Here is a 25,056-nt window from a genome sequence, read left to right as displayed (position 1 = left end):
TTAATGTCAGAACATCAGCATTAACAGCGCTATTTGTCACCTCGGCTGCTAGTTAGCGCGGCTCAGTCTCCATTCAGGGTGGAAAAAAAAGGGCCTGCTAATGAAGCACCATTATGCTGCTATCTGAGACGACTCTGATTGCAGTTAAAATGACTAAGTGTGCAGCTTTGGCGCTGCTAGATAGCTGGATCAGCATTACATCTCCTGTTTTTATTTTCTGTGCAATGTTGATTCCGAGCCTGTGCTAATGGGAAGATGGCAGAAGCATTGCGAGTGAGGTGGAGGCTTTTCCAGAGCCCTGGGGAACTCACAGTCTGTTCGTCTCGCTTCTCTAGCTGTCACTTCTCCGAACTGTCATCTTTCCCTCTATCCTTTTCATTTTTTTTTTCTGGTTCCTTTTCTCCCTCACCTTCCTCTCTATATCACCACATCTCTCTCGCTCTCTTTTTTTCTTTCTTCATTTTTTCTTGGTGCCTTGCTTTTCATTGTCTCCTCTCAAGGGACAATTACCACTATCTCTCCTCTCTCTGAGGCTCCGTTTGTTCTGCTGAAATGAGATCAGTTAAAGGAAGGTGAGAGTCTATTCACAGTGAGGGCAAAGTGATAAACACACACACACTGCTGCGCCTGGCAGATTAGTGACACCTGATCATGGCTCGCCAATCACAAAGGCATGGGAAGTGAACCAGCAGCAGAGACGACCCTGGACAGACCCGGTAACTTAAGGGAATTGCTGAGCTGTATTAACAATGGTGGTTTATATTTGCTGTGACAGCTAAAGTGTCCTATTGATGGTCACGCCATAACCTAATGGTTCTGCTATTTGTAAAGTGCTATGTCGCTCTGGCTAATAGTGTGTGTCAGGAGTTCAAACCGTTGTTTAGCTACTTGGGGATAAACTTGAAAGCCACTTCTAACATTTTACAATTTGCTACCTCATTCAAACTTTTAGGAGAGCAAAAAAAAAAAAAAAGAAAAATCATGCAGATAACTTGACATTGAAACATGGCACATCAACACCCTGCCCATATATATTAGCTTATTCTTATATTCACTCATGCCTTGATCAGGGGAAGATAATGTGCTGCAGAACACCCAGGGGGTGGTCTCGTATTTACAGCTGTGGTAGACCACAGACTCTTCCACTCGAGCACTCTATTCACACATACAGCTGGGACTGTGTCTCAGATGAAAAAGCATCACATGTGACTCAAAATCAGACTGCAGAGTTTGACTCTGAAAATCTGGCTTCTTCGTCATGGCGCAGAAGCTGCGAGTTGGGCTCAACGGGTGATTAATGATCACACAGGCCCTTTGAAATGATCCATTTTAAGATGTCTCTTGGCACGTCTTAAATATTTGATATTTGTGGGCTGCTGGTTGTTTAGCTCGCGTTCGCTGCGAGCACGCGTGAATATGTACCTGTCTGCCTGTATCGTATGGAGCTTATGAAGCCGTTATGGGTGAGATGAATGGTCTTGACAGTGCCAGAGGCTTCATCGTAAGTGAAGGTCACCAGCGTGGAGTCATAAACCACTTCCGAGAGCCGTGCTGCCGGCGTATACCTATATAAGAAAAAAAAAAAAAAAAAACGGAAGCAAGTGAAACAACAAATTATGAATAAGTACAGTTTTTAAGTTCAGGACAGAACACATTTGATCTTCAGGGTAAGTAAACACGCTACAGCGCATGAATAATACAAGATCCCTTAAGCCAGTGAGGAAGAAGCTCCATCATCCTTCAATATTTCATCAAAATCAGAACAGCTGCTCTGGCAGTTACGACCTTTCAAATCTTGAAAATCGGACCATTTATTACGAATCCTCATCGGGACAGTGAGGATTAAAAATGTTGAAACCAGAATGTTGTCTGAGGAAGTCTTAAAACTTTCATCAGGATCTAAAACAACAGTGACTAATCAATTACTGACACAACAAACCAGTTGTTTTTCTCTGATCTACCTGTAGATGATGCTGCGTCCAGTTCCCGAGTAGCGAGTCCTGATCAGCCGCCCGTCCAGGGTGAAGTCCTGCGTGAACGCCGCCTGGCTGTCAGGAGGAGTGTATATGTTCCTGTAGTAGCCGATGGACAGCAGCGACAGCAGGGTGTGCCTCACCATGCTGGGCATCGTCACCGCAACCAGGCGGTCCGTTTGGTCGTACTCGAACACGTAGCGACGCTGGCTGTGCAGGAGCAGCATGATGGACTGCAAGGACACAGAGACATGAACGTGGACTTATGAGCCCAGTTTCACAGGTTTTGTTGGTTTTTCTTCTTTTATTCCCTTTTTTATTCTTTTGTTTTTTCTTTTTTTGTTGTTTGTTTTTTAAAGTGTATTTCCTATGTCATTTATTAAAAAGTTTGTTTTGCTCCACGGAAACAACCTTGGATTTGTTTTAGTTTGTTATTCACAGCAAGTTGTTTAATTGGTAACATTCATGACAACAGACCAAAAAAGGAAAAGAAATCTCATTAATTGGATCTCTTTGTTTTTCAAGGATAAATATTTTATTTTCTGCTAATTGTTTCAGTATTTTATGTACAAAATCTGCATGTTTTACCTACAGTTCAGGTTTAATGAAGTGATGTATTAAATACACAAACAGGTTTCACAGGTTTCTTGATGGTCCTGTAATATAAGATTCCTGATGTTGGGCTGTATACACTGTTTTAGGGCTTGTAATTGAAAACGAGACTGTACATTACTTCTAAACACTTCTCTGAGCACAGCAAGTATTTACTGGAAAACCCACTTTCAGGAAACAGCTTTTTCCTTCTCACAAGTCGGTAAAAATCCAGTCACAGAGCCATGACTCTTGCCTGAGTTTAGTTGTGCCTCACAAAGGATGGATTTGATTTCCTGCCCTTAAAGCGATGTACTGCGGTCGTCAAACAAATATGTTGTAAAAGCAGATTTATAAAGCTGCTACAACCCGTCCAGATGAGGGAAAAATTTATTTTGACCTTGATTATTTGTTAAAATTTGAAAACCTGCTCAAAAAGAGGAAAACACATTAAAAAGGAGGTTGGGTTTTTTTTTTGGTGATGTAACTAAATAAAGATGCTTTCACTTGTGACTTTTATTCCCATGTCAGAGCTGCTTTTCATCCCCTCAGCTTTAGTTTTGCTTTCAGATAAAGGCAGTAACCTTAAAGCAGGAAACAAAGGCGGTGTGGGCATGACAGAGTTCTGCATAAAGCAGGGAAAAAAATCAAGAACAATGAAAGCATCAAACAAATCGCAGCACAATATAGAAGCGTGTTTCCTCACTCTGTCTGCGTATGTGTAGCTCCAGATCTTGCCGTTGACCCAGGCTCTGGACATCACCCTGTCACTGTCGTATTCCAGCCGCTCAGACCAGTCTCCTCTGTGGATGGACGACAACAGACCCCCGCTGGAGTAGCTGATGTTCACCTCTGTGTATTTGCTGCTGGGAGACCACACGACAGGTCGACCCAGCAGGTCGTACTGGATGTGGAGGGTGAACTTCCTGTGGTCATCGTAGATCTTCCCTACTCTGGTGCTCTGATCGAAGTCTATAGACAGCAGGTTTCTGTTGTGTGCCTGGAGAAATCAGGAAAAAAGACAAGAAAACAGTCAGTCCAGGCAGGAAAACCACGTGCAACGTTTAATTTTACAGCTTCATAATCTACATAAACGGACGGAGTAGACATGCAAATATAAATGAAGTGGCACGTCTAAGACAAGCAAAGATTTCATTAGCTTAGATAAATTAATTGTGACATTTAGAACAAACTCGGCCTCCATGATAATAATAAATTGCCTCTTGAATGAGAGAAAAAGAGTGTCCTGAGAACTGCAAATTAATTAGTACACCAAGATAAGGTGTGTTTTTGTTGTGTGTTGCAGTTTTGTTGCTGGGGAAAAAGAAGAGGAGATGCTGCTGCTTGGGTGGGAAAGTACAGGCAAACACTGACTGAGTCATTTGACCTGTTGCCTTGCTCATTACTCAATGCATCCAACCACCAAGCTGTGAGGTAGTTTAATCACTGTGGAGAGCGGTGGGCTGAAGGTGGCACTTCTTGCATCACACCAGCTGAAGTACAGATTGCACAGCTTAAGCTGCTGCTGCGGTGATTGTCTGATCTGTTCACAGCTACTGATGTTTAGGAACTGTTTGCATATCGGCTGCACATTTTGTGCTTATTGCAAACTGCCGAAGAATCTGGAAGCCCATCAGAGCTGTTGTCGTTACCCTGAGCCTGCGTTCGTAAGTGCTGTAGTTGGTCTTGCTCTGCTCCTTCCTCTGTCTCCACTCAATCAGACTGGGGGCGTGGTCTCCGGGAAGGCTGATGTTACAGCGGCTGGCGATGGGGCTGACTCCTCCCCCGCCGCCTCCTGGGAGTAAGGGCTCCGTGCTGAGCGACAGCTCCATCCCACTCGCCAATGTCACGAGGAACGAGCCGTCAGCGCTGACTCTGTATGAACTCTGAGCGTGGTCTGAGGGGGTTGATCATGATGGGTGGGTCACACAAACAAACACAAAACCACACATGCACACCAGGAGATGAACACACAGCAACATGTGGAAAAAAAAAAGTGTGAAAACAACATCAGTTAATGTTTCTGAATAAACAAGGCTGAGAATACAGTAGCAGACGACATAAAAGCAAAGTCTGGCTCTTCGTGCACCTGTTTCGTTTGAATTAATGCTTAAATCACTACGGTGTGTGAGAACACGTCTCTGTAGCAGCTATTACAAAGCTATTACAAAGCATCTACTCAAAGAGAGCAGGAGAGAAAGAAAAGGGGCATTTGGACGGAGAAAAAGACACAAAAAGTGACAAGAGACAAAGAGAAAAAGAGAGCAAAAGTGGGAGGGGGTGTTGGTGGGGAAGGAGGGCTTGGCCATAACAGTTTTTCACACTTTGCAAAGGCTTCTCAGAAACCGCTCTTTCATTTCAACGCTGCTCTGAGTAATATACGTAGACATTTCAGCATCAGTCCGCCTCATTTCTCAACTCATCCTAAAAGACAATTAATAAAAAAAAAGGGGAAAAAAAACCCCAATAAAAATATATTTTAATCGTAAACTATAACGCAGCTAATAAAGAGGATGGTTTCCTCTCCTCCCTTCACGCTGTAAATTCTCTCTCTGCCCATACGGTTATTGTTGCCTGACAGGCTTCTGAAGGCGCCGTGAATTTAGGTTAGTGGAAGTAGGGGGGGGGGGTTTCTAAAATGCAGGGTCATTTCAACTTTTCCTCCGGTAGCTTCAGGTGCATGCACGCTCATGCATGTGTGTGCACCGGAGCAGCCTTTCCCTCCCTGCAGTGCTGTCATTGTGACAACTGTTCGAAAGCAATTAAAGGGATGACATGAGAAAAAAAACGGCTCCCGTGAGTAGCTTCTCCACTCCACTCTCATTTTCTCCTCTCCTCATCTCTGGCCTCCCTCCCGTCCTCAAACTGCCCCCCCCCCCCCCCCCCCCCCCCCCCCCCCCCCCCCCCCCCCCGCCCCCCCCCCCCCAGACCTGTCCTTCGGTTTTTTGTCATCGATAGGAAAAGAAATAAAGAAAGAAACAGCAGGTTTTGCTTTTTTTTCTCTTCCTCCCACCGACCAGTCTGCTTATAAAAAGAGGTCAGATCAGATCTGTGCATTATTTCTGGAATTATAATTAGAAGGCAGCAGATCTGTTCATAGCTGCGAATCTTCAACGTAAATATGGTGCAGCTCGTTTACTACAAAACATCTGACATGAGCAGGAAATGTTGCGACAGTTTTGGTGTAATAAAAGTGTAAACATCACGGTAGCCTGATGCTCAGCCTTTCTTATACATATGCTTACTGGTTTATGGTATGATGCCGCCTCACATGAGTCATAAACGGCCTTCTGGCACATTTATGGCAAAACAGACAACAAGGTAGTGACAGTTGAAATCATTTCTACATGTCAACTAGTAAATCCAGAAGGGTGCTGCATTTGTGTTACCATTTTCAGTGGAGGCTTAACTCCTCTCTTCATCTACAGTTCACAAAAATTTGTACCGATGTGGAACGAACAGAAGAAGAAGCGAATCACTACGAATGACTGAGTAAAAGTTCCTTTTGCCGCCTCACCTTGTTTGAATGTGAAGATGGTGTCACTGGCAGACAGGTTGGTGCTGGTGACAAAGTTCTCTCGGTTGGATGCTTCAACCTCCACTCGAGCCCAGCGCTCCAGGTTGCCATGGAAACCGCTTACCTCACCCGTTGGTAATGTGATGTTGGTCACCCGACCCTCGCCGTTATACCTTTTGGAATAAACAGGAATAAAAAGCTGCAGTGTGTGTGAGCACAAACACAAGCAGATAAGCACCACACTCAAAATGTAGCAATACACAAATTCACACAAGCACGGACTCACACACGAGCCCTCTGTTTCCCCTCTTTTCACAAGCGCAGAGTAAGTGTCAACTATGATTTATATGTGTAATTATCCAGCTGTGGAGTTTGAGACAAAGACTGAGCTGGCAGTGGTGAATAATTCACACAGATGTGTCTCAGTGTGTGTAGTTTATGTACAAAACTAAACCTGTATGTGATCAGAGTATTGCAGAGACGGCCCTCTGCCAAGCAGTCACTTAAACAAAGACTAAAAAGAAAAAAAAAAAAAAAACAACTCCCCCCCCCCGCAGCACACACACACACACACACACACACACACACCACTTCTTCCAGCTTTCTATTGTGTAAGTGATGAAGAAGCTGCCACCAGATGGCACTCATATTTCATACCACTCATGGAAACGCTTACACACTAATACACATGTAAACAAGTTCGACAAAACAAAAACCAAAAGAAAAATAAAAAAGAGTGAAGAGAAGGACAGACGGACGACATAAAGAAGAGAGATGCAAATCTAAAAATGCAACATGCAGCTTGAAGCCAAACTACTCACTGATAAACAACAGTCCAACTGTTCTCATCACTCTTGGTTGCTAGGAGACCTGTGTTGCCATGGTAAGTGATGTGAGCAATGTCGTGGCCTTGGGCTGACACCTTCCTCAGCGTTCCACTGTTGCTGAGGGACAGCCAGTACACCTGTCCGCCAGGTAACGCCAGCCAGAGAGGCACTCCGTGAGCGTCTCTCCTTACTTGAAGGCCGCGGCCGTCGCGACACGTCATCCCAGACAGCTGGCCGTCTGTGCCGTAAGAGAAGTTGTACAGGTAGTGGCCGGTAATCAGGTGTTTGGTGTACATGTGGGAGCCGTTCTGTCGCAGAGCAGAGGAGGAAGATATTGGTAAGAATTTGACTACATTCAGCTTTAAAGTTTGTTCACAGAAGTTTCACATAGCTGCAGTATAAACGTGGTGCCCTCTTAGCATCACTATAACTTCTATTACATCAGCTTAAAAAGTTTAGTGATGAATAAACATATTAATCATAACTTTTAATCCATTATTAATGCAGAACATTATTAGATAAACAATAACAGGTGAGAAATATTATTTTCTGAGTTTGTTGTTTTATTACACTTTGAGATATGTGATGGATTATTGGATCATGGTACTATCTTGCAGCTGACAGCATTTAATCTATCTGTTAAAAATTAATATTCTTATGATAAAATAAAATATTGTCACACATCATCTCTATAAAACTTAGATACAATCATTTACCTTTAACTTAGTTTATTTATAATGTGATTCTGCTGATCTGGTACATCAGGCAATCTCAAAATACAAAAGGCACTAAAAGACTCAAACCAATACTGCACAGAAAGTAAATTTTTACAGTTTGTATCCGGCTTTTAAAAGCGACCAGAGTTAAGCAATCTCAAGTCCAAAGAAACTGAGTTCAGAGTCTGGAGTCTGGAGGCCACTGGACAGAAGGCTCTGTCTCCCTCTGTCTTCAGAGTATGGGACACTATCAGCAGACCCTTGTCACAGGACCTCAGGGGACCTGCCAGGGAGATATGGGTGCAGAAGCCCTCTGATACAACCTGGTGCCTTTCTGTGAAGAGCTCTCCTAGTCAGTAAAATATTCTGATATTGTGCTCTGAAATGAAACCAGTGGAGCTAACTGGAGTTACATATGAACAACTTCTGGAGCAAACGTTCTGGAGAAGTTTAGCTAAGACGTGTGTATAGTGCATTATAATGAGCCAATTTGGATGAATCAGGAATTATGATTTCCAGTTCAGGATGTGATGCACTGGAGCTTTGACTGGTAATATTTCTCAGATGATAAACACAGGAACGGCTCAGAGATTTGAAAGGTGCATCGACGGTAAAACCAGAGTCGAATGTTATGCTAAGTTTCTAAACAGAGAATATTACTAAAGATCCAAGTGCATGTCTACTTTTTCTCAGGCATGTATCTCCTGCAAAGGTAATTGTTTTAGTTTTATCTTGATTTAACTGAAGAAAATTGTCTACCATTTAACAGAGTCTAGACACTTTAACCTACTGTGGAGTTTAGACATTACTTTTGGGTGAAACAAGGTGTACAACTAAATATTTTCTGCTTAGCAACGATAAGAGATGCCTTTAAACGTTAACAGATTGAGCTGAAAGGAGAGAAAATATAATAAAAACAACAGAAGCCCCAAAAGAGAACCTTGGGGTACACCAAGATGCTAGATAAGGGGAGATCCTACTTAGAAGTAACTGCAAAAAGAATCTGCCAGATAAGTAAGACAAGAACTCAGCGCCTCAGCCATTCAACAAGAATGGGATTGTCAACTGTATCGAAAGTCCAACATAAGCAGCACAGAACAATCATGTCAATCTGCATCTAAATGTCACGTGATACTTTCAGAACGGCTGTTTCAGTTTAATTAAATCCCTTAAAACCTGACTGAAAATGGTGAAGAATGTTCTGCTGATCCAGCGCAGCGGTTAACTGGTTGACCAAAACCGTCTCTAAGATCTTAGCAATGAACAGAAACCTAAAGATGGGTTGATAACTGCCAAGAAGAGAAGGATCCAAATTGTCTTTTGAGTTGGGTTTTATCTTTTTGTGATGAACTAGTGTATAATTCTTTAACATTTCAGTCTATACCCTGGTTGTTTTGGCTTGTGCTAGCTTTGTTAGCATCCAGAGTGTTTAGATGCTAGCACCATAACTAATCAATACTCTCTGTACTTGTTTTCTTCTTTCCAGTAAAACCCAAATCATTTCCAGATATTGATATAGCTGGGGAATAACCAACCATGCTAGCATTTCTTGTTGAAAATTCTCTGAGCTAAAAGACTCAAATTAACAAGCTACTCCTAGCTTTGTCAGTTGCCACATTTGATAACATAAGAAGTGCTTTGCATGACTTAGCATTACTGAAAGACTAAAATCTTAACATTGCTAAATTATTTATAGTTTAACCAAGTTTAAACAGAGTAAAATTATGTCAAATTAAAGCAGTTAGCTTGTGAAAAATAGCATTTGAAACTTTAAACAGATAAAAAACAAGAAATTTGAATCGCAACATGACTTCACACAAGTCATGTTTAAGAGCAAGCAAACACATTCACACACCCACACAACACAAATTTATTTTGACCTTTACAGAGATGCACAGCTCACATCTCTGGACACTGCTTTTGCAACTATGCATTGTTTATAGTCAGAGCTTGAGCACTGTGTACCTGGCTGAAGAGATAGAGCTCCTGGTCCAGTGGGGAGCTGATCTCCACCAGTCCACTTGGGCTCGGCTGAGCTTGGTTGAGGCTGACAGCTCTGATCCGGATGTTGCCCAGATCAGCAATATACAGAGTGCCATTGGGGGCCACGGCGAGAGATGATGGAGCTTTGAGACGGGCGTCACGAGCGTAGCCTCCATCTCCTGATAAAAACCGAAAAGACCTCATTACTTATGTGAGATTAAACTCTTTATCAACAAAATGGCATTACTAAAAAAATGGCACCCTCTGAACACACTGAGTTTGAAAAAGAAATCATATTTCACTGAGAGATAGAAGTGCCACAAAGGTTTGTAGAATATGAAGACCCCATGGGGGTGCTTAGGCGGTTATCAGTTCGGCTCAGGAGTTGGACATGTTGGGATACCGTAGCTTCCCAAAGGAGTGGATATGATGACCACCTTGATAGTGACCTCAGCGTTATCAGACGTTGGTAGTAGGCGATTGAATGGATCCAGATGTCTTTGGTGGCGCAGCGGGATAATAGTCGGGTGAGGGCCTTTAGATGCTGTCAGCAGTAGGCCCGGGGCCTGTGATGGGTCTGTACAGTCAGCAGGGTGGCAGTTTATCTCTTGACAGCATGCACATTACGTGTGTGTACGTACGTTTCTTTGTAAATGTGTATGTGTGTTCGTTTGTATTTGCTGGTGTGTGCTCCCACGTGTGCGTACGTTCAAAGACACTGTGAGTGTTTACGGCGAGAGGATGGAAATGGAAAAAAAAAAAACCTCTGAAGAGAGTAATCATCTGTTAACAGCAAGACATGATTGAAAATATGCAAAGTACCACCCAAGAAATAGGGACGGTTACAGCCCATTGGCTTGAGGCACGGGAGAGACACTTCCCTTCACTCTGAATAGAAAAGAGACTGATTTTTATGAGCGGAATTAAATGATAAAAATCACATCCTCTGACACTTACAATGAAAGTCTGGCCTAACTGTCAAAGGAACATCTGCTTATTTGTTTGGCCCTTTCCGTCTTCCCTTTATTATATTTCAGGTGCCCTTCAGTGACACAGCAACCGGTTAAAAAAAACCTGCAATGGAAAAGTAAGCTTTTTCTTTCACCAGCTGTAATTTGAAAGGGTTTGAAAGGTTTTCTCTTGAGCTGACTCCCACTGAAATCTAGCTGGAGGTTTTTGCAAAGTAGAAACTTCCCTTTAAACCCCATTAGACCACATTTTCTTTATCTGGCGCATACACAGGTACAATGCGAGTGAAATTACACTCTCCACTGTGACATTTCGGATGGTATGTTCATTCTTATACATTGTCATAATTTACATAATCCTTATTATCATATCTTTTAGTGTTTTTCAAGGAAAAACTCAATGCTTGAATGTTTTAAACAGGCTAAAAGAAGGGAGGGGAAAGCAGTGCAGGAGAGGAAAAGTCATCCTTGAGCACCGCCAATGAAATTACTGGCCAGCAGGGACACAGAGGCAACGAGATTTTCTTACTCGATATCAAGACATACAGTCTATATTGAATCACTTTGGCTTTTAGAACGGTCCAGTTTGTGTTTCCTCTACATGTCCTGCCGAAGCTGGCCAAAAAAGATATGATCGGAAATGATTTCTAAATGCTTTCTATGTTTTTTTTGTAGCACTTTAATCCTATTAGACATAATCTAATACTCTCACATTACTTAATCCTGCACTCTTGTAACAAGTGTGTATGTGTGTGTCTGATGACCCACCAGAGAAGCAGTCACAGTTGGGGTCTATCTTACAGTCGCAGTCGGTTGGGGCTCCAGAGATGATCGATATCTCCCCGTTGGTTGACACCTGTGGAGTTAAAAAACAAAAAACAAAAAACACTTTACACGCATGACAAGAGGCTGTTGGACATATTTCCTGAGCAAATGATGAGAGCATTGCTTAGATAAATTAGATTAATTATATTAAAATAAGATTTAAAACATTATTACAACCATGTATGATGCAAGATATTGTGCTAAAATTTTCCTCACTTCTTTGTATTGTTGAGAAAATGAAAAGTAGGTGTGATGATATGTTAAAAACATAGAAATACAATATATATAGGAAATAAGACTGAGGTTGTTCAGTTTTAATGAAGCTACCGTGGCCCTGAAGTGTAACAGCAATAAGCCACATCACCCCACTGGAAAGTGTTTGCGTTGTGCTGTGGTTAGCTCTGAAATTTTGTGATTAATTGTTGAGTTTTGTGACCTTTGTATTCCTGTTGTGGCATTTGTGTTGCTGAGACACTGTGTTTTACAGTATTAAAATCTAAAACCACATCAGTTAAATATCCCATAATATAAAGATCAATGCAAAGATGGAATTATTTTCCAAAGCATATTGTACAACAAAAAGTTATGTATGGTTATAAAAAGATCCAAAAAAGAACATTACTTAAGAAATAATTTTGAAAATTAATAGGGGAACTTTGGTGTGAGTAAAGGACTAATGGGCTTTTCATGGTATTTTCTACTTTTTCTTTTCTTTTCTTTTGTATTGTGTCTTGTATTATATTCAGAAACATCTAAGAGTAGCGTGCCTTGTGTTACTGTTTATATGTATGTGTACATGGTTATGTGTAAGTATGTATGTATGTATATGTGTGGGTATGTAGTAGGGCTGTGACGATACGCTTTTGTCCCGATTTGATTCGATTCCGATTTTTTGGGTGGCAATTTGATTTAAATTGCGATTCTCACAATTCTTTGATATTGCTGATTTTTGTAGATTAAAAACAAAATAAATGTATAAAACTTGTTTTTCTTGCTCATAATTTTTTATTTCAATGAGGAAAAAAACAACACAGTATCCAGATCATCATTCTGCTGCTATAATGCCCAAGAAGACAAGTAAAAAGATCAATATAAACAATAAAAATGACAAAAATTTTATAATGGATTATTTTTATTTGTTTGAAAAGACAAATAGATTTTTTTTAACCAAAAATTGATTTTAAAATTGTGAAGCAAAAAAAAAAAAAAAATCCAGATTTTTTTATTCAATCTCCGTCCAGAGAATGGACGGAGAATGGAACACAGCTTTGTTCATGTTAAGCCTTGTGCTTTGGAGAGGATTCCTCTTTCCATCAGGCCTGTATCCACTGATTCTCAGTCCAGTTCTCGTGACATTTAGAATACTTCAGCCTTTTTTTCCCCCGTTTTCCTTCCTTAAGTCAGACTTCTGGACAGCCACCCGTCCATGTAAAAAAACATTTCTGATGGGGCTTCAGTGACCATTATGGATCCACAAAAAGCCAGCTGCATCTCTCAGGGCCTGTCAGGTCAATGCTGAATTTTTTAGAATTTCTTCTGGATGTCACTTAAGGACACGGTTCATCTCATGTGAATACACTGTGTCTGTCCGTTTGGGTTTAGACCTGCCACTTCTTGGCTCATCTACTTCTCTCAGTCTGTACAGTGTGCTGAGACGAACCATGTTTTCAGCTCTTTGGGCAGCAGCTTATTCATGCAAAAACATAATTATATGTCTATTTTTGTATTATTATGTCTTTATGTTCATCCATTCATTCATTTTCCGAACCGCTTATTCCAATTCAGGGTTGCGGGGAAGCTGGAGCCTATCCCAGCTGGCTTTGGGCGACAGGCAGGGTACACCCTGGACAGCTCGCCAGTCCATCGCAGTGTCTTTATGTTATTATGTCCAATTAGGATTATTATTTTGTCTCTCAAACATTTTGTAAGTAATGAAGAGGTTCTGCATCTTTGTGACGGCTTTTAAAATGGCTTTTTTTACCTGTTTATCTGTCAGGCGTTGCCAGTGAGGTCCTGTTTTTTAGGCTTGAATAATCCAAACATCATTGTTTAGTGGAAAACAAATGTAAAAGCAGTATAGCTGCAGAAATACTTAGGAAGACCTTCAGGGAACCTGGAGAAATATTGTTGAAGACCCTTTCAAAGATTATAGGAAAAGTTTGACTCATTGGAAGCAAACTGTTTCGGCCTTTACATCAGCTGCTGCTTAAAGAAAAACAACCGTAAATTAAATAAAGCATTTGCTTCATTTTTTAAAAACAGAAATGACATAACTTCAGCATGGAACCAGAGGTGTCCTTTTATAATTCAGTATTAAATTATACAGATTATTCTAATGTGTACGAGCAGACGGGAAAACATTGTGAGATTTTTGTCATCACAATTTTATGAAAAGTTTATTTGAAGTATTAAAGGAGATTACGTGTCATTTGTTGTTATGTTCAGATTAAGATGATGTTTTATTATCATTATTCCCTCTCTGTCTATCTCTGTAATGTACTTGTATGCATGTCTTTGAACAGAGCCGACCTGTTTCCCTGCATCTCCAGTTTTTGCAAACCAGCTGCACGTCTTCAGCCTCGTAATTTATTTACACAAGAGAGCGGCTTTGAAAGCTAAATAAAAAAAAGTGTGTGTGCATATATAATTTTTTTTTCCCAAAATGTTGAACTCCTCCTCAGCCTGGCGCCTGAGAGAGAGGCAGCAGGTCACAGTAGCTCCTGGGTTTCACACCTTTTCACACCTTCTAGAGTTGACTTTTTGTCTTTTTTTTCTCTCTTTTTTTCCTCACTTTACCTGCCTTATGAAACATGAAACATGTTTTTCGGGCGTTTTTGTTTGTTTAAACTGCTTTTTTGGTTTTTCTCTGGGCTTTTTGTGTTTGGCTGTCTGGCCCAGCAGCACTGCCGGCCCTTTGTGTATTCCAGAGAACAGCTTCTTTCTCTGGCCAGGGTCCCATTCCTGAGTGGAGCTAAGCCAGTCATCCCCAAGCAACTGCAGAGGAAGAAGCGCCGAGGAGTCCGTGCTGGAGCGAAAGTGAAGGAGCGGAGGAGGAAGTTCAAGCCTGCAGTTCCAGCTGTGCTTATGGGGAACGTGAGGTCTTTGGGAAATAAGATGGACGAACTTCATGCGCTTGTCCGGACTCAGAAGGAGTATGCTGTGAGTAGTATCATGTGCTTCACGGAGACATGGCTCCATGCGGACTTCCCTGACCACAGCGCATCTGTACCCGGCTTCAAAACTCTACGTGCAGACAGAGACAAGCACCTGAGCGGTAAGAAGAAAGGCGGTGGAATTGCTATTTTTGTGAATGAGCGGTGGTGCAATCCTGGACATATTACTGTGAAGGAGCGTGTCTGCTCACCGGACATTGAGCTTTTGGCTGTGGGATTACGTCCTTATTATTTACCAAGGGAATTCACGTCTGTGCAGTTCATTGGAGTCTACATTCCGCCCTCAGCGGACGAGGCTGCTGCGTGTGACACTTTACACTCCACTGTAGCAGGACTACAGGCTAAACATCCGGAGGCCCTCGTCCTATACTTCTGGGGATTTTAATCATGTTTCTCTTGACTCTGTCCTGCCCACCTTTAATCAGTTTGTGAACTGTGCCACACGGGACAATAAAACTTTAGACCTGCTGTGTGCTAATTCCAAGGATGCATACAGCTCCACTGCCCTGCCCCCCCTCGGCCGATCAGATCATAACCTTATCTGGATGTCACCGGAGTATGTCCCTGTTGTGAAGAGGCTTCCTGTTTCCACTAGAACTGTGAGGAAGTGGAGCCAGGGGGCCACTGAGGCGCTGCAGGACTGCTTTGGCACTACAGACTGGGATGTGCTCTGTCAGGACCATGGGTAGGACATCAACAGTTTAACGGACTGCATCACGGACTACGTCAACTTCTGTGAGGATGTAGCTGTGCCTACTCAGACTGTCAGCTGTTATCCGAACAACAAGCCCTGGATCACCAGTCAGCTGAAGGGTCTTCTTAATCAGAAGAAGAGGGCTTTTGCGTCTGGTGATAGGGACAAGTTGAAAGAGATACAGGGACAGATCAAGGTCAGACTAAGGGAGTGTAGGAGCGCTTATGGGAGGAAGCTGGAGGCCAAGCTCCAACAGAACAACACCAGAGAGGTTTGGAGGGGTGTAAAGTCCATCACTGGCTTCAACACCAAAGCCAAACAACAGGATGGTGGAGAGGACATGGCTGAACGACTCAATCTGCATTTCAACAGATTTAGCCTCTCACCTCCTGTTGCCCCCTCCTCCTCCCCTCCTGTACTCACACTTCCTGGACCGTCTACACACACCTCCCCACAGAGCACTCAGACGGACAATCAACAACCCTCACCTTCAGCCCCCTTGTCCCAGCTCAACACCCCTGCCCCCCTACCTGCCCCCCTGTCGCAGCTCAACACCTCTACCCCCCTACCTGCCCCCACCCCCACAGAGGAAACGTCCCCTCTGACATTGACAGCCGGCCAGGTGAGGAAGCAGCTGGAAAAGGTTCGTCAGAACAAGTCTCCTGGACCGGACAAAGTCAACCCATGGGTCCTGAAGACTTGTGCTGCTCAGCTGACTGGAGTCCTGCACCTCATCTTCAACCTGAGTCTGAAGCTGGAGAAGATACCGGTGCTATGGAAGACCTCCTGTATAGTACCGGTACCAAAGAGGCCCGTCCCATCTGGCCTCAATGACTTCAGACCGGTTTCACTGACATCTCACGTGATGAAGGTGTTTGAGAGACTCGTCCTGGCCCAGCTGAGACCCCTCGTGTCATCTGCCCTGGACCCTTTACAGTTTGCATATCAGGCTCAACTTAGTGTGGATGATGCTGTCATCTACCTTCTGCAGCGTGCTCACTCACACCTGGATAGTGTTAAAGGCTCGGTGAGAATCATGTTTTTTGATTTCTCGAGTGCCTTTAACACTATTCAGCCTGTTTTGATGAGTGACAAGCTGCTCGGGATGGGTGTCAGCTCCTCCACTGTCTCCTGGATTGCTGACTACCTGTCTGGCAGGCCTCAGTATGTGCGGCTGGGGAACACCCTGTCTGATACTGTGGTCAGTAATGTAGGAGCTCCGCAGGGCACTGTCCTGTCTCCTTTCCTGTTCACTCTGTACACCTCTGATTTCCAGTACAGCTCCGGGTCCTGCCACCTGCAGAAGTTCTCTGATGACTCTGCGGTGGTGGGGTGTATCGGGGATGGACAGGAGATGGAGTACAGGACACTGATTGCAGACTTTGTGAAGTGGTCCCAGGCTAACCATCTGCTCCTGAATGTGGACAAGACAAAGGAGCTGGTCATCGACTTCAGGAGAAAGAGGACACCAGTGGAGCCCATCACCATCCAGGGCTCAGAGGTGGAGATAGTGGACTGCTACAAATATCTCGGAGTCCATGTGAACAGCAGACTAGACTGGAGGGACAACTGTAATGCTGTTTACAAGAAGGGCATGAGCAGACTGTACTTCCTGAGGAAGCTCAGGTCTTTCAATGTGTGCAGTAAACTGCTGGAGATCTTTTACCAGTCTGTGGTCTCCAGCGCCCTGTACTTCGCTGTGGCCTGCTGGGGCAGCAGTACATCCAAAAGGGACATCTCTCGGATTGACAAACTGATCCGCAAAGCTGGACAGGTGGTTGGCTGTCAACTGGAGACATTTGTGACAGTGAGGGACAGGGGGACTCTGGACAAACTGCTCTCTATTATGGACAATCCTGCTCATCCACTCCACCGGACTGTAGAGGGGCAAAGGAGCTCCTTCTCCAATAGACTTTTACAGCTGCGCTGTCACAGTGAGCGCTACAAGAACACATTCTTACCATTCTCTATACAGATGTACAATAACTCCCCACTTTGTGACAGATAACTAACATTCATTTCAAAGCCCCTGTGTAAACTGGCACTGCATTTAGTCACATGTTGTATATATTGTAAATTTCTAAATTTCCATATTCTATATTGCCAATTTTACTTGATAGTTTTATTTATCTTTTATCTTTGTAAAAGTGTACATATTCCAGATTACTTTATGGATAGTACCTATTCTATTTTATTATTATTATTTACTTTTTTTTTCTCTTACCTACTATTGCTGTTTCTATTTCTTCCTCTATTGCTGTTCTGAGCTACTGTGACAACAGAATTTCCCTTGTGGATGAATAAAGTCTGTCTAAGTCTAAGTCTAAGTCTAAGTCTAACTATTGCTGTAAGATGTGTATTAATAAGGTTGAACATGAATCATAAAAGTCCATATTTCAGACCTGGGAGTAAAATCATTTTATCACCTTGACCCAGGAAAATGCTCGTGTGTCCTCCAGAATTCTCCTGTGGTGCTAAACTAATCAGTTTTATGTCCCAGCAGGATGGTAGAAAGAGAAAACACGCTCCTTTCCAGTCTGGATGAAGTATAGAAAACAGCAACATGATTTAAAATAATAATGACAAAGTCCCTAACACTAAACGCTCCATCCTCAAGTATGCGCTTGATTTACTGAAAACAAGTTGTTATAGTTTGCCCTTAATTTACCAGGAACACAGCCACAATGGAGCTAATTTGGGATGTAATGATTTTGACTTTAATGCACCTCTTAGCTCCAGCGTTATGCATATTCAATAACTTCACTGCCTCTATAAAAGACTGAAATAAAAATACAACACATATTGATTATGCATGTGCAGTCCTTGATGTTTGGCCAGATGCCCTGGGTGCATGTGATGGACCGACGTGCCTGGACCACGAGAACAGATCACAGACGGAGCCAAAGCATTGCCTAAAGACTCCCAGCAAGCCAAGGCACGCTCGCATTTAATAAGGCTTATTAAACCCAGAATAAAAAGACTTGCTGATAAACATACAAAATGCAGCTGGTGTCACTCATTTGTTAAGAAATGTTGCATTTAATCGGGCTGTCAGTACCTGCCTGCATGCAGCGCACTGCTGGGTTTGATTTATTGTCTGTTGCATCATCCAGACCTGCTTTTTTTATGTGTTGAAACTGCTGAGATGATCTGAGCACATCAGCAGCAAACATCCGGGGTGAAATGACATCACCGATCATTTTATCTTACAGTTCTGCGTGATAAAAGTGTCACTCAGTCTCCAGCTTGCACCCGCCGCTGAGCCAACGTTTCGCCCTTCTTAAATGTCGACAAATGGATTATTTTAGCTCTTGTTAGACTTTCCAGTCCCGATGCTGAGAGGCTTGATAAATACGGGTTTCCAAATGACAAATGCAGTCAAAAAGGCGATGTTTTCATTGCCCTATCCGACATGGCTGGCCAGGCTCCATCAAAACGGCATCTGAGGCATTTTATGTTCCTGTCTGCCTCCGCACGGACCCAGCGTGGTGCTGGAGGCCACAAAGGCACTATTGATTGAGTCCAGCAGGCAGTATTTTCAAGGTGTTGGTGCCAAAATGCCGCAGTCCTGTGGCAGCCTGCTGTTAGCTATTGGATGAAAACATTCTTTAAAAAATGAAAACTCTTTGTTTGCTTTTTTGTATTTTTATACTTTTGTCTTTTAGTTGTGCCAGAGTTTTGTATGTCCAAGCTCAACAGACAAGCTCTAAAGTTCGCCTTGCAGCACAGCATCTGTTATGCAAACAAGTCGACGGCGGAGGGTAAATTACTGTCAGAAGGCCTGATGGATTGCTGGCATCGTCTCCAGAGGAGAAGGTTCTTCCTGCAGAACACACTCATGCAAAAGGTCTTTCTTTGCGATCCTGTTCAGATACCTGCCCTGACTTAGACAAGAGGAATGCAGCGGTCTTTACATGGCGCTGGCAGATATAACAGGTGCCACCTCTAAATGACTACTCATATTTCACTTTAATGATTTGTCAGGATTAGTAAATCTTTTCTGAGTTTGACACATATAAATAATAAATGATGGGGAACACTATCTGCCTTCCGAAGCCCGGGTCAGAGTATGAGTGGTATTTATAGACCTGTTGGATGCGGTTGATTCTCCTCTCATCCGTCTCAGCGATGAACAGCGTTCCCAGGTGGGACACGGCGATGGCCTTTGCAGCTTCCAGGGTGGCACGAACAGCAGCCCGGGTCACCAGATGGTGGTCAATCCCCGGCACCTGGCAGTGAATGGGACGTCCTGCCACGATTCGCACCTTCAGTCTTTCTGACACCTAAAGAAAAACACTAGTTTTTATCTTTCATTTAGAAAAAAGCCAAACCATTAGATCAGCTTTGGGAACGACAAAGCCTTCCTTGATCCAGCGAACCGCACGTCAACACGTCCGTGCACGAGCCGCCCTCATCTATCCACTCATTGTGTTTAGAAAAGATACAAGCTCAGGCAGGCAATTCATTAACTACAAAGAACAAGTTGAGTGGCATTTACTAATTACCAAACCCTGCGGAGAGCAGCGACAGCGTGCCATTATTTTAGAGGAGGCCTTTCATTTGCTTTTGTTTACATTAGCGTCGTCATTCACTCCAAATGGACCTCAAGCAACAGCTTTGCAATTTGTGCAAAATATGTTATCGCTCTGGCTCTGTGGTTTATTTGCTGACAACACATGTTTAGTGTGCATCTAGACGCTTATTCTACCTGTAAGACAATGTTGTTGTCCAGGATGTAGAGGGAGTTGTCCAGTGGGTTAATGGCCAGGTCCGTCGGCCACTCCAGACGCACCTGTGGAGTGACACACACCATGCATGCGGTGACTACTTCTATCAGGAGTGAAAAGAAAAGGCAGGTTTGATGGAGAACACCTACAAGAGTCAGTTGCAGGTGGCACAAATAATATCTTCTTAATAACATAGTATTAGGCCTCCTGACCCTCCCTGCTGATGCAAAGGTCAGCGGCGGGCAGGAAGCCTTACCCGTGTTTATTCAAGACTCACACCGGCTCACTTCGGCAGCGCTCCAAATGTCATCCAATAACCATGATCGCTGCCTGCTCAAATAGCAAACCATGTCCGCTAACACCGTGGGGGTCAGAGCCAGACTAACCTACAGCATCACACGTCCACCTACATCACTGTGGTCTCACACACACACACAAACAAAGCAGTCTGCTGCTGGATAGAAGGCTGGGAGGGGGGGGGGGGGTCAGGTGATTGATGATTCACACGATGGATTGGTAAATAAGTGGATCATGTTAAATTGCCACTGACATGTCCAATTATAGGCTCCGTCAAATGAGAGCGCTTCGCTCTGAAATCCCATTTTAAGAGGTAAAGCAATTCATCAAGCAGGACTCAGCATGTTCCTCACCAACGAGGACATGCATCACATATCTGCTGCTCATCATAATGAACTGTTGCTGCGACAACCCGCGTTAAGATGACCTGTGCACGGAGCCAGATCTGCATTAATAAGCCGTTTTGTGTGTTTCCAATACTTTTGAGTTGAAAGTTTTTAAAAAAAATTTTTTTCACTTTTTTTCTTTTCCTCTGGCAGTAACACAGTTCTTGTCCTCCAGGAAGCCAGATTGTTTGGCTTTTCCTGACAATGGAAGAACTGGCAGTGTGAGGGGTGAAATGTCTGTGTGGGTGGGTAGAGGCGAGCGAGAAATATTCACAGCTTTGCTTAAGAAACAGCAGTGATGCCTTGTAGTTAAAAGCAATTATTAAAAACACCGAGGTGGTCAAATAATCTTTTAAATCATGCAAGTGTTCAAATAGTACTACCGAAAAATGGTTAAACAAAGGCAGTAACAAAAACCTGCAGAATTTCACAAGCTGTGGTTGTTAAATTAGTTTGATTTATGAGAAGAAAAGCAGCGAGGTATACGCATGTTCACCCATGTGACGTGATGAGAATGTTGATGTGTACAAATCAGAAATAACAAAGATAATAACTTAATGGATTTTTGTTCCCATCTAACTGTGCATTTCTCAACATGCAGACCTAATTCATTCTTCCTCTAAATGTGTAGTCCTAATGCCTTAATGTTGGGGAGAGTGCAACAGAAATGTGAAGGACTGAGAGGTGGAAAGAAGCAGGAAATTACAGGATAAAATCCTCACGCGTCAGAATCACAATGCCATCTTTTGTCATTCTACTGTGTACAACGACATTGGGGAGCATCTCCTTTTCCAGCATTCTAGTGACTTAAAAAAGAAGAAAGGACGTCTAGAAGTCATAAAAAAGCAGAACAGATGCTTGATAATATAAAATATTACAAATAAAACAAAAAGTAACATGTTTAAAGTGTAAAAAATGTAAGTGAAACTTAAACATGTATCAAACCAGTAAAACGTACAACAATTTTACTGGAAATTCAGGATTTATTCAGACCAATGTTATAATAAAATAATGTAAATATAATAAATAATAACAAAATAATAATAATAAAATAAATTGATATATGTGTCATGACTCATAAAGTAATATTTAGTTGAACAATCCTTTTATGTTTCCGCTCCAGTCAGGTGTTTTCTGTTCCTCTCAGTCAAACTTCTGCACCTGTTGACAGGTATTTTGTCCCACTGTTCAACAGAAAAATGCTCTCATTTGTCCACAACTGATTTGTTTCTTTATTTTATTTATTTCCTTCAAATCAATTAAATGAAATAAAACAGTGTCTTAAATCATTACATTATAATTTAGCAGTTTTATAAGTTATTGTTCCTTTTTATTCTCCAGTTATTTAAGAGTAAATTCATTCTTTTCTTTTATCAAAAAGGAGATGAATACATTTGAGGATGATAGTACATAATGGTGGTCCAGTTAATTAAATTTTGATGTCATTGAATCACATAACATTTTATGGATCTTCGATATTTTTTTTTGTTGTCTTTGATGTTTTTTTTTTTTTTTTTGTTTTTTTTTTTGTTAAAACAGAAATTGGATATACTGATTTTTATCCAATTCATAATTTCTGATATCAATATCAACAGATACTGATGTTTTTGGAAAGAGTTGTGAGTTAGAGGAGACATAGCTGAAGTGTTTGATATATAATACATGCATATTGTGTAAAAGTTGTGTCATTAAAAAAGCAAAAAAAAAAAAAAAAAAAAAAGATATGACATTTGTTGGTTTAGATGTCAACATTAATTTAGATCTCATAAAATACATTATGCAGATTTTTGGCCAAAAATCTGCATAATGTATTTTATGAGAGCTAAACCAAACGGCATGCATTAATTGTAACCTGTAGTTTCTTGTTCCCCACCTCATGCAGAACTTTTGTTTGGACAAAACTGGATCATCAATATCATTTTGTCAATAGTGTCAATGTGGAAAGGGAAGGGAAAGGGAGGACCAAAAATGTAGCTTTGCTTTATCTGTTGTAACATTTAAAAGGATTAATTGATACCACATATTTTATATGAAGAAGTTCCAACATATCAGTATTTAATTTTCAATATAGAATGTGTGATTAAATTATTGTTTATGCATTATTGTGCTAAAACTTTATATCGTTATGCAAAGATTAATGTCTTTGAAGTATTGTGCTCATTTGGACAGACTTAGTTTTTTCACATAGGTTGAGGTTCTGTAGTGTTGATCATTTTTAATGGAAACTAAATGCAGGTACACACACATAGTATCAGACCAATACCTATATCGGATACTGATACCATATTGGTACTATATGCATATACCTGTACTTGTTATTCATAAAATTGTCCTGATACTGCAGAACCCAGTATTGTATCACTAAAAATTTCCACACATTTTTCCTGCTGATCAGTTTAATTTGTGGCCAAACAAACAGTAGCAAGATGTGAAAAGTGGATGTTGTTTATCAACAGGAATGGAGACGTGTCGATATGATGATGAATCAATACTGAACTCACGTCTATGTCTGAGACAGAATGAAGGAAATTAAATAATTAAACAAGTTTTAAGACTTAATCATAATATTATCCTTTTATTGTGCTGTGGATGAGTGTATTTCATGTTGTGTTACTAGTTTGGATTTGATGTATTTAAATAAACAGTCTAAACTGATTTTACATAAAATTAGCACAATGAAAGATGTCCAAGACTAATAATATCATCTTTTATATGACATCTGTAACAAGAGACTGGAAGAATATAGAAGCGGATGTTCATTTGTTTAAAGATAACATTAGCTTTTCAGATTGTTGATGGGTCAAGTACTGTTGGGCGAGAATAAAGTGGGTAAGGACCGCAGCAAACAAAAATGCAACAGAGCATTAATAACAATTTAAAAGAGGACAAAATGAAGCAGAAACGAATGCATAAAGTTGTTTTCTAATGAGACGTTGGAGCATTGCAGTTGTACCGACGTAGGCAGCTAATAATGGGTACACTGCGCAGGATTTACACTTCTTTTGTTTGAATAATGCCGAGCTTTATACAGTTTTTCTCTTCGGCAGTTTCCTCTCGCAGCATCAAATCAACACAGCGTGGAGGTATGACGTGCAAAAGGAATAACTGTCACTGAGAAAAAGATATATGTGGATAACAAAAGCATCAAAGCAAAAAGTTCAGCATAGCGTTGTTTTGTAATCAAGTAATTAAAGTTACTTAAGGTATAATTTGACCTCTAGAGAGGAACATGACCCCACTTCTATATTACACCCCTGATGATTTAAGACATGAAAAAACTCCACCATACTGTAAACGCTGCAGTTTTGACCCTGTATTACCGTACATCCTTCAACAAATATAAGGAGCATGTAAAGTTCAGTATAACCTTAAATTAAGAGTTGAGGGACTTTGCTGCTCATTTACCATTTCTGCTCTCATGTTTATCTAGTCAGGGCTAGAGGAGTTTCTATCGATGCAGACGGCTCGCTGGGGTCACAGTGGCGGAAGAGGACGAATGCAGCTGATGGCATCAGAGCAAGCAGAGAGAAACTGTAACGCTGCAGAGGTACTGAGACATAAAATAGCACTTTAGGGAATTCACCTGGCTTCAACATGCATATTCACACACACATACACAGGCGCTGGCATCCCTGTGAGTGGGCAGATATCCCTCTATAGAGCCAGCAGCTCATTTATAATTCATTCTGTGCTTTAATAGGCCTGGTATTAGTTAGCGGTGCGCTCTGAAGGCTGCGTGATCGAACCTGTGCGGTAACTGATTTTAATACAGAGCAGCTCTTTAATGAGTCACAAAGAGTTTGTGCGGAAAAACCTGAGTGACATAGATTGACGAAATGATTACTGGTTGTGAGAGAACAACAAACAATTTGTGATTCATTTCTATTTTGATTTAATCAGTGTAATTAGCCAACAGACGTCCTGCAGGAAACTTAGATTTCCACAGATCAGCAGGGGTGCAGGAGCGTTTCGGAGCAAAGCTCTTGCTTTCTACCAGTCTCTCAGCTTTATTAGCTCACCTGGCTGATATCCATGCGTGCATCGCAGCTCAGCGGCTGAGTCGACATCAGTCCGTTTGAACCAATCACAGTGGAGAGCAGACCCCTCTCATTAATCTTCTGAATGGTGGTGCCATCAACGAAGTAGACAACACCTCTCTTATCCACCGCAATACCTGAACGGGAGAGAGAGAGAGAGTCAGAATGAGCTTTTTGGGAGCGAGTGGGGAAGGAAGGAAAAGACAGCGAAAGGGAAAGGAAGAGGAGAGGTAGAGAAGCGTGAGCATGGCAGAAGAGAGAATAGGGCTTCTGCAAGACAACCAACTCGGTTAGACATTCAGCTCAGCAAGCGGCTGTCTTATCAAAAGCACTGCACCACAG

At 42.0% G+C, this 25,056-nt stretch overlaps 1 protein-coding gene across 1 annotated transcript in view; it reads right to left on the bottom strand.

Annotated features, from left to right (window-relative positions):
- tenm1 (teneurin transmembrane protein 1) overlaps positions 1-25,056 on the bottom strand; it is a gene marked incomplete at both ends in the record, with an annotated part of 226,610 nt that overhangs the window by 13,357 nt on the left and 188,197 nt on the right. The window contains 11 exons of the mRNA XM_079250462.1: positions 1,423-1,565; positions 1,962-2,206; positions 3,271-3,564; positions 4,217-4,461; positions 6,082-6,254; positions 6,903-7,216; positions 9,590-9,786; positions 11,344-11,431; positions 19,356-19,550; positions 19,976-20,059; positions 24,697-24,851. Of these exons, the coding sequence (XP_079106588.1) occupies positions 1,423-1,565; positions 1,962-2,206; positions 3,271-3,564; positions 4,217-4,461; positions 6,082-6,254; positions 6,903-7,216; positions 9,590-9,786; positions 11,344-11,431; positions 19,356-19,550; positions 19,976-20,059; positions 24,697-24,851 (2,133 nt within the window). The remainder of the gene's footprint in view (positions 1-1,422; positions 1,566-1,961; positions 2,207-3,270; positions 3,565-4,216; positions 4,462-6,081; positions 6,255-6,902; positions 7,217-9,589; positions 9,787-11,343; positions 11,432-19,355; positions 19,551-19,975; positions 20,060-24,696; positions 24,852-25,056) is intronic.

Source organism: Telmatherina bonti, assembly GCF_933228915.1.
Source record: "Telmatherina bonti genome assembly, chromosome: 12".
NCBI classification, from domain to species: Eukaryota; Metazoa; Chordata; class Actinopteri; order Atheriniformes; family Telmatherinidae; genus Telmatherina; species Telmatherina bonti.
This window is presented reverse-complemented; position numbering and strand designations above follow the sequence as displayed.